This window comes from Acomys minous, assembly GCF_964271855.1.
Source record: "Acomys minous genome assembly, chromosome: 6".
In the NCBI taxonomy this organism is placed as follows: domain Eukaryota; kingdom Metazoa; phylum Chordata; class Mammalia; order Rodentia; family Muridae; genus Acomys; species Acomys minous.
In genome coordinates this window covers 118062827-118072714 of record NC_140487.1, presented here as the reverse complement: position 1 = coordinate 118072714, position 9888 = coordinate 118062827, and the positions used below count along the sequence as shown (strand labels likewise).

At 52.9% G+C, this 9888-nt stretch overlaps 1 protein-coding gene across 1 annotated transcript in view; it reads left to right on the top strand.

Annotated features, from left to right (window-relative positions):
- Window positions 1–9813, top strand: part of LOC311600134 (chloride channel protein ClC-Ka) — a 16275-nt gene extending 6462 nt beyond the window's left edge. The window contains exons 9-20 of the mRNA XM_084786475.1: window positions 1198–1282; window positions 1391–1492; window positions 2014–2098; window positions 2359–2532; window positions 3393–3462; window positions 3619–3729; window positions 4319–4532; window positions 5824–5957; window positions 7370–7458; window positions 7593–7676; window positions 9179–9265; window positions 9539–9813. Of these exons, the coding sequence (XP_084642601.1) occupies window positions 1198–1282; window positions 1391–1492; window positions 2014–2098; window positions 2359–2532; window positions 3393–3462; window positions 3619–3729; window positions 4319–4532; window positions 5824–5957; window positions 7370–7458; window positions 7593–7676; window positions 9179–9265; window positions 9539–9586 (1283 nt within the window). The 3' untranslated portion in view covers window positions 9587–9813. The remainder of the gene's footprint in view (window positions 1–1197; window positions 1283–1390; window positions 1493–2013; window positions 2099–2358; window positions 2533–3392; window positions 3463–3618; window positions 3730–4318; window positions 4533–5823; window positions 5958–7369; window positions 7459–7592; window positions 7677–9178; window positions 9266–9538) is intronic.
- The last annotated feature ends 75 nt before the right edge of the window (window positions 9814–9888 follow it).

Below are 9888 nucleotides of genomic sequence, written 5' to 3'. Positions count from 1 at the left end.
TGTACATGTGCACACCCATATGTGTGCAAACCAGTTTGTTTATGGCTTTGAGTGACACCAGAGGAATGTCCTCAGTCTGTATGCACCTTGGTCATGCTCAGTGTCAAGGAGAAGGCTAAACAAAAGCCAGGAAACCCGTGCATGCCCACAGTCCTTCATCTGGGGTCAGGACTTCCCGGGGAGCCCAGCATTATAGGAATCTTCACTGCTATGTTCCTCGCTACAATTCCCCCCTTTTGTGTCCATTCCTCAATCTTGAGGGCCTAGGGGGTGCTGTGCCGTCATCTCTGAACTAGTGTGTGGATTCCACCAAGCACAGCGAGAGCCACACGTTCTGTGCCTGTGAGCAGAGTACGAGCAGCAGTGGAGCTAGGAAGATCCTGAAAAATCTCCTCTGGGTCGAAGGCTGTGTGACGCAATCAGACACCACTCGGTTCTCCACAAGGGTCTTTGAGAGGGGACACTCCAAGGGACTCCTTTTGACCTTGATGCTTTTCCTGTCTCTGAACAAACTATTCTTCCCAAGTGTGATGGATGAATCACGTTAGGCCCAGGGCCCGTTCTTGTTTCCAGAGCCGTACGTAACGTGTGCCCTGTGCCCAGACCCTCACTTTCCTTAAGAGGAAATGACATGATAGAATAGAAAAATGAATCTAGCCAGGCGTGGTGGCGCACGCCTATAATCCCAGCACTCGGGAGGCAGAGGCAGGCGGATCGCTGTGAGTTCGAGGCCAGCCTGGTCTACAAAGTGAGTCTAGGACAGCCAAGGCTACACAGAGAGACCCTGTCTCACAAAACCAAAAAAAAAAAAAAAAAAAAAAAAAAAAAAGAAAGAAAGAAAAAAAGAAAAAAGAAAAATGAATCTACCCATATTTTGGTCAAAACCACAGAAGGTGTGTAGATGGGTCAGCGTTCCTGCAGTAGGGAATCTTCCTGTCAGACGCTGAGTTTTCTTGGGGAATCTTAGTTGCTAGGACACCCTTCCTTAAGCATCAAGGTGGACAGAGGGGAGCTACCCATGTTGGGTTGAGAGAAAAGGTTCTATGAGTGGAAAGAGCTGAGGCTGACTGGATGGTAGGCCCAGGTGCTCAGACCCATAGAGCCAGAGTCATCTTATCTCAAGGCATCTTGCCGTATGAATTGCTCTGGGAGACCCCTGGAGTGGGGAGGAGTGTGACCTCAGGCCTCTGTTCCCAGAGACCATCACCTCCATCTACAAGACCCGTTTCCGAGTGGATGTACCCTTTGACCTGCCTGAAATCTTCTTTTTTGTGGCTCTGGGGTAAGTGAGGGGGGGGGGCGGGGGTCTCAGGTCCTGACAGCCTAACTGGGCTCGTCCAGGCGTGAACTGGGGCAGTTCCAGCTTCACCCCCCTCACCACCACCTCTAGGGCCATCTGTGGTATCCTGAGCTGCGTTTACCTATTCTGCCAGCGCACTTTTCTCCGCTTCATCAAGACCAACCGGTACACCTCCAAACTGCTGGCTACAAGGTGGGCAAGAGCTGCAGCGAGCACCCGCTGCCAACCTTTTATACAAAGCCCCACCCCTGACTTAGTGTCTTACCCATATGTCCCTTAAGTACTTTCTATGTAACACCTCACTCACAGTGTCCCGTTTTCCTCACCAATGCCCTACCCCCACCCCCATCAAGCCCCACTTCCACCAAGGAGCCCCTCCCAGCAGGCATCGGCTCCCCTCCTCTCTCCCCCGCCCCCCCGTGATCTTGGAGTTTCTCTTTCTCCCTCTTGACCTAGCATCACCAATCTCCACCTCACTGTCCCCCTCTGTCCCAAACCCTGACTCTGCCCTCCCCTCAACACACCCCTTCTCCCGGGCTCCCCACTTTCTTCTCCAGAGGGGTCTGTTGGGTTTCCTGCCCCACCCCTCTTCCATAGTTTCTTCCTCATTGTGGTCCCTGGGGCTGTGAGCTTGCCTCTGCTAGGGGGCTGTGGTGTCTTCTGCACTGTGGGGGGCAGAGGAGGAAGCAAATTGAACACCTTTTCTCTCACAGCAAGCCGTTGTACGCAGCTCTGGTCGCGTTGATCCTGGCCTCCGTCACCTATCCACCCGGTGTGGGCCGCTTCATGGCTTCCCGGGTAAGGGGCACTGAGCTAATGGGGTGGGTGGCAAGCCCCATTGGCTGTCTCCTGTCTCTACGTCACCTCATTTGTCCCCCCCCCCCAAGACTCTCTAAGGGAGATTTCGTATGGGTCATTTTCCGGATGCTGAGGTTGTATTTCAGCAGTGGCAGGGCCATCCTCAGGGTCCTCCACCCGGGAAGATGTAGAAGAATTAAGGCTCAGGTGGTTGATGGGACAGATGAGGACATGATGACCTACCACTGCCTCTGCCACAGCTGTCCATGGCCGAGCATTTGCACTCTCTGTTTGACAACAACTCATGGGCACTGATGACCCGGAACTCGTCCCCACCCTGGCCTGCTGAGCCTGACCCCCAGAACCTGTGGTTTGAATGGTACCACCCACGTTTCACCGTCTTTGGGACTCTGGCCTTCTTCCTGGTTATGAAGGTGGGTCCCTTCTGTATGCAGATCTGGGGTAAGATAGGGGATGCCTCCACGACTGGACGTTGGAACTCTGTCCACTTCCAAGCAGGTCCCTGATCTGAGCCTGGCCCCTGCACTCCTAGACACGTCACATTAGTTTCCCCAACCTTGGATTCCTGTTTTGTTTTTTGTTTTTTTTCTAACTCAGTCTCTTTCTTTACAAAGGAGTAGGGGCTGAGGCAGTGGCTTGGTTAACCAAGTGCTGGCCTCATGATTGTGAGGACTGAGTCCCATTCTCAGTGCCCACAGGGATGGGCAGGATGGAAGTCCTTGGCATCCATATAAAAAGGTGGGCGTGGTGGCGGCACTCTTATAATGCCAGCCTGGAGAGGTGGGGGCCAGGAGGCTCCCCAAGGGTCGCCGATCTGTCTGTCTAGCCTAATTGGTAAACTCCAGGCAAATGAGAGACTCTGTCTTATAGGAGGTGGACAGCAGTTCCAAGCATAACACCCAAGCTTGTCCTCTGATCTCTATATAATACACACACACACACACACACACACACACACACACACACACACACACATTTGCACATACATTTAAAAATTTTAAGAGATGGGGTAGTTACTCTTTCTACCCAAAGGACAGGCTAAGAGCAAGAAAATGAATGACCTAGCATGTGCCCAGCACACAGTAGGCGCTTTAATAGGGCATGGTTACATCCCCTGTTTGATGTAGTCTGCAACTCCAGACAGTGCTGTAGGCCCAGTACTGTCCTTTTTTTCTGGGAACTTTCCACTTCTGTCCCATCCCTCCCATGTTCAGTCCCGCCCCTGTTGCCTGTAACTTCTGCCCTGTGGGCCCCTCTCCTGTTCCCGACACAGTTCTGGATGCTGATCCTGGCCACCACCATCCCCATGCCCGCTGGGTACTTCATGCCCATATTCATCATCGGTGAGTCTGGATTCCGGGAGGCTCAAGGCCATGGGGCATGACTATGGCTCCCACACTCTATCTGTTTTCCCAGGGTGGTACTGAGAACGGGGCAGGGTTTGAGGGTCTTGGGAGTCAGGTCAGCTCAACTGCCCCTTCGCTCTGGATCTATGGCAGGAGCTGCCATCGGGCGCCTCTTGGGAGAGGCCCTGTCGGTCGCCTTCCCAGATGGCATCGTGGCTGGAGGAGAGGTCAACCCCATCATGCCTGGGGGCTATGCTCTAGCTGGTGAGTGGACCAGGGCTTATTGGTGGGAAGACTTTGTGGGTCAGAACAAGACAGAAGGTGTTGATGTTTGTGTACAACATACTTTCAGCTCCTCACCCAGGCCACTTCCCAGGCCCTGTCATCCTCTGAACTGCTCTCCTCTCCTTTCCTGCCCTGTCTTCCTCCTCCTCCTCCTCCTCCTCCTTCTTCTTCTTCTTCTCTCTCTCTCTCTCTCTCTCTCTCTCTCTCTCTCTCTCTCTCTCTCTCTCTCCTTTCCCTGTGTAGCCCTAGCTGTCTTGGAAGTCACTCTAAACCAGGTTGGCCTTGAACTCAGAGATCTGTCTGCCTCTGTCACCTGAGTGCTGGGATTGAAGGCCTGCGCCATCACCGCCCGCCCATTCCCAGCTCTTTCTTAGCCCTCTGGTTTTTTCCCATTCTCCACCGCTTTTGTATCCCTTTTTTCTCGCCAGGCCTGGGCGCTCTTTAGCAGTTTCTAATATGTGCCCTCTGGACATCTCTGGCCCTAGCCATGGTCACGCTATGCCCACCTTGCCCTCAGGGTGACCCTGATTCCTGGCCTGAGTCACCCACAGTGATTCTGTCCCTGCAGGTGCTGCTGCCTTCTCTGGTGCAGTGACCCACACCATCTCCACGGCGCTGCTGGCCTTTGAGCTGACTGGGCAAATTGTTCATGCGCTGCCTGTGCTAATGGCCGTGCTGGCGGCTAATGTTATTTCCCAAAACTGTCAGCCCTCTTTCTATGATGGCACCATTATGGCCAAGAAACTGCCATACCTGCCGTGGATTCGTGGTCGTAAGATTGGGTGAGCCTCGGGCTGACTAATAGGGTGTCCGGGATGGTCTAGAAGTTAAGGGACTCCCCTCTTCCCCAAATACCACTGTAATTGTCCTCAGACCACACCCTGGGCCTCAACCTCCCCAGAGCCTTGTGGGCTGAGAGAGAAAGCCATAGCTTAGGCAAGTGTCTATCTTGTTTCAGGTCACATGGAGGTTGAGCCCTAGCTAAGGGAGGCCTCGCTCCTCCCTCTCTCACTCTGCTCTTCTAGCTAGGTTGTTAAGAGCTGGAATACAGATGGCATCTGAGGTCCTTCCTAGACCAGAATGCACCCGGAAGCTTCTGGTCCCAAAGCAGCAGGGCTAGAGGCTCAAGATCCAACTCTGAGCTATGCAACCGGCTGCCCTGCTCCAAATCCATTATCTCACTGTCATATGGGAGCACTTTTTTATTTTAGTTTTTCGAGACAGGGTCTCTCTGTGTAGCCTTGGCTGTCCTGGACTCGCTCTGTAGGCCAGGCTGGCCCCGAACTCACAATGATCCGCCTGCCTCTGCCTCCCGAGTGCCTCCCGGGATTAAAGGCGTGCGCCACCATGCCCAGCCTAGGAGTACTTTTTCTAATGCTCTCAAACCTATAAGATTCTCTCAGGTGTGAAAAACAAACCAAACCCAAGGAACTTCTCTAGAGCAGAATTCTGCTAGGTGATCCAGTCCCAGTGAAGCTGGTGTTGGGGAGCTGAGGATATGGCCATCATTGAGTGGGTCCCTGTGTCCCATCCCGCGGCAGAGCCCTGAGTGTTACTCACACCTTCAGTGCCCTGATCTTGCACTCAGAGACCAAAAGTATTTGTTGCTTTTCTCCTTGGTGCAATGAGACACCCAATAAAAGCAACTTCAGGAAGGAAGGGTTTGTTTGGCTCGCTGTTTGAGGGTGCACAGTCCATCATGGCCGGGAGGGCACGGTGGCAGGAGTGTGAGGCAGCTGGTCACATCCACCGCCAGGAAGCAGAGAGAGAGAGAGAGAGAGAGAGAGAGAGAGAGAGAGAGAGAGAGAGAGGATGCTGGTGCTTAAGTTCAAGACCACAGCTCATGGGATGGCGCCACCCACACTTAGGTGTTTCTACCTCAATCGACACAGTCTAGAAAGTATTTTGCTCAGGTCTCATGATTCTATAGCTTGCTAAGTTGAAAAGAAATATTAGCTATCAACTATCTTATCCTGTCTGATCTTTCCCTGTCTTATCCCGGGGGCGGGGGGGGGGGGGGGGGGGGCTAGCATCTCCACCACGAGGCCTGATACACGCTCTCCCTGCCCACAGCTCCTACCCTTTGACCGTGGAACACTTCATGAACAGTACCCTCACCACACTGGCCAAGGACATGCCACTGGAGGAGGTGGTCCAGGCTGTGACCTCCGCAGATGTGGCCCAGTATCCCTTGGTGGAGACCAGAGGTACCTAGCTGGGGTGGGGAGGTGCTGCCTGGGAGGATGGGTGGGGGATTCCTTCTGAGTGTCGGGGCAGCAAAGGGCGGGCAGAGAGTTGGCTCTGCTTCGGAATCCAGACTCTGCTGTGTGACCTGGGGCAAGTCCCTTGGCTTCTCTGTGCTTTGGTTGGATGAAATGGGCATAAAACCCATGCTAACCTCTCTCTCTCTCTCTCTCTCTCTCTCTCTCTCTCTCTCTCTCTCTCTCCCGTGTGTGTGTGTCTGTGTGTGTGTGTGTGTGTGTGTGTGTGTGTGTGTGTGTGTGTCTGTGTGTGTCTGTGTGTGTGTGTGTGTCTGTGTGTGTGTGTGTCTGTGTATGTGTGTGTCTGTGTGTGTGTGTCTGTGTGTGTGTGTCTGTGTCTGTGTGTGTGTCTGTGTGTGTGTGTGTCTGTGTGTGTGTCTGTGTGTGTGTGTCTGTGTGTGTGTGTGTGTGTCTGTGTGTGTGTGTCTGTGTCTGTGTGTGTGTGTGTGTGTGTCTGTGTGTGTGTCTGTGTGTGTGTGTGTCTGTGTGTGTGTGTGTGTGTCTGTGTGTGTGTGTGTCTGTGTGTGTGTGTGTCTGTGTATGTGTGTGTCTGTGTGTGTGTGTCTGTGTGTGTGTGTGTCTGTGTGTGTGTGTGTGTCTGTGTGTGTGTGTGTCTGTGTGTGTGTGTCTGTGTGTGTGTGTGTGTGTCTGTGTGTGTGTGTGTCTGTGTGTCTGTGTGTGTGTGTGTCTGTGTGTGTGTGTGTCTGTGTGTGTGTGTGTCTGTGTGTGTGTGTCTGTGTGTGTGTGTGTCTGTGTGTGTGTCTGTGTCTGTGTGTGTGTGTGTGTGTGTGTGTGTGTGTGTGTGTGTGATGTTTTGAGATGGAAATGATCTTGTAAAGCGGCCCGGGATGGCCCTTGGGATTCTGGCCAATGCTGACGCAGCTGCCAAATATCCATGTCTGAAACTGAGTCTGTCGGCCGGGCAGTTACTGGCTGTGCCTCTCAGCCTGAGTTTTCTCATCTGTTAATTGGGGACAGGTGTCCCAGGAGACTGGGAATTCTGTAAATTTCCTCTGAGGCATAAGAATGCCCAGTATGAGGCTGGAGAGAAAGCCCATTGGTGAAGAGCACCGCTGTCCTTACAGGACCCGGCCTTGGTTCCTAGTAGTCTCATGGCAGCTTATAACTGTCCTTAACGCTAGTTCCAGGGACACTGGCACCCTCTTCTGACCTCTGTGGGCACCAAGCACACAGTACACGCAGTGAACACATACAGGCAAAACATTCATACACGTAAGATAAAAATAGTGAATAACTAGTAAAAAGAAGCACCCGGCATGCTCTCGGCACACAGTAATTGCTTAGATACCGTGACTTCCGTCTTTATAACAAGTGCCCTCCCTCCCTGCACGTCCTAGAGTCTCAGACGCTGGTGGGCATTGTGGAAAGGACTCACTTGGTGCAAGCCCTGCAGACTGAGTCAGCTTCCTGGGCTCCAGGCCAAGAGGTGGGTCCCCCTGCCAGCGGTGGGGACGGAGTGGGGGTGTGAGCTGGGCTCTGAAGGGGGAGAGGAGTTTAGAGAACAGGAGCCTGGGACCTATAGGCTGGCTCAGGCCCCCACTGCCCTTCCCCCATTCCCAGCGCTTTCTCCAGGACATCTTGGCTGGTGGCTGTCCCACACAACCAGTGACCCTGCAGCTGTCCCCAGAGACCTCCCTGCATCAGGTAAGGGAGACCATGGGTGGAAAGGGAGGACTTGGTCGGGGAACTCAGGCTCTACCTCCTCCCCCTGTGTAGTGTTGCACACACACACAAACTCATGCACGTGCGTGCATACACACTCACACACATGCACCCATGTACATGTGCACACACTCATACATATATACGTATGCATACTCACTTGCACTTGTGCACACTCATGTGCACACACATACACATGCACACATGTGCACACACTCACACACATTCATGCACATGTATGCACGCACACAGTCATCTGCAGGTGTGCCCAGCAGCCTTAGCCTGTGCACCCCTTATCACCAAGGTCGCTGAGGCGATGCAGAGGAGATAGGGAAGTGAGAGACCCTCTGGGTAGAAACACCTGCTTGTAAATTGGAAGCATCCCACAGAGCTGGAGAGATGGCTCAGCTTTAGGAACACTGGCTGCCCTTCCAGAAGGCAAGGGCTCAATTCTCAACAACCACAGGACAGCTCACAAGTGCTATAACTCCAAGTCCTAGAAGATTCAGCTCCCTCGTCTTGCCCCTAGAGGCACTGCATGCATGTGGAACACAGACATGCATGCAGGCAAAATACTCATGCACATAGAGTTTTTTTAAAAATCTGGGTGTGGTGGCAAACACCTTTAATCCCAGCACTGGGGAGGCAGCGGCAGGAATATCACCCTGAGTTGAGGCCTGGTCTACTTAACAAGTTCCAGGATTGCCAGGCCTACACAGAGAAACCCTGTCCCCAAAACTAAACAAGCCAGGCAGTGGTGGCACACGCCTTTAATCCCAGCACTTGGGAGGCAGAAGCAGGTGGATCCCTGTGAGTTCGAGGACAGCCTGGTCTACAAAGCAAGCCCAGGACAGCCAAGGCTACACAGAGAAACCCTGTCTCAAAAAAACAAAACAAAACAAAACAAAACAAAAACTAAACAAATGGGGCTGGAGAGATGGCTCAGAGGTTAAGAGCACTGGCTGTTTATCCAGAAGTCCTGAGTTCAACTTCCAGCGACCACATGGTGGCTCACAACCACCTCTGATGAGATCTGATGCCCTCTTCTGTCATGCAGTCAGACATGCAGCTAGAGTGCTTATATACACAAATAAATAAATCCTTTTTTAAAAAGCTAAACAAACAAAAATTTTTTTAAAAGATTTTAAGCATCACACAGGGACCTCAATTTCAGGCCCTCCCCCGCCCATCCCCCTATGTGATAGCTGGTAGATTATCTAGCCTCTCAGAGCAAGCACTTAGGGTGGCGGAGGGTGACAGACACAGCTATGGTCCTAAATTTTCTGCCCTTGGAGCTGGGTAACCTGAGCCAAAGGAGTCCTTCTACGCAGAGCCTTGCTTCTCACGTGGAGTCTGGCTCCCCCTGGTGGTCATAGCAGACACTAAAAGCTGGCGTCTGTTCTCCCACTCACCTGGCACGGAGAAGGGAGTCCGGGCAGGGGGTGTTACCTGACTCCGTGATTTCCTGTCAACTCCCGGTTCAGACACACAGACTCTTTGAGCTACTGACCCTTCAGACGCTGTTCGTGACGTCACGAGGCAGAGCTGTGGGCTCTGTGTCCTGGACGGAGGTACTGGGGTCTTGAGGGCGGGGCAAAGCGGAAGAGGTGGGTGCCTTTCAAAGTTACACGGAACTCTGCCCATTTCTTGGATTAGAGTGGCCCCGGAGCCTGGGACATCAATTACCAGCCTGCCACTCTCTGGGTTCAGTGTCCCTTTATCTATGTCATGGTGTAGGTGTCAGCTAGAAGGGGGGTGCTCGTGATGATGGAGGCCAGCTGTGTCACCATCCCCCCCCTAACTCTTCCCTCCCCTCCATCCTTTTTTTTTTTCTGCTGCTGTAGTTGAAGAAAGCAATTTCCACCTTGATCAACCCACCAGCCCCGAAGTGAGCCAGGCCCGCGGTTGGAACAGGGACCCAACTGAGGGTTCCAGAGGGTGCGCGGAGCCCCGCCCCTCTCCCCTCCCTCCCTATGCCTCCAGCTCAGCTCAGTTCCCCAGTGCAGGAGGCAGCTCTACCCAGCCTGAACCAAGCGCCATATTCATTATGGCCCACCCTGAAAGGACAACATCACTTGTTTGGAAGGAAAAAATAAAATAAAATAAAAATCTCATCCTGGCGGATGTGCCTTCTGGGATTTTCTATTCCGAACCAGGAGCTCCTGAGAAAAGAAAAATAGATTCTCAGAGCCAC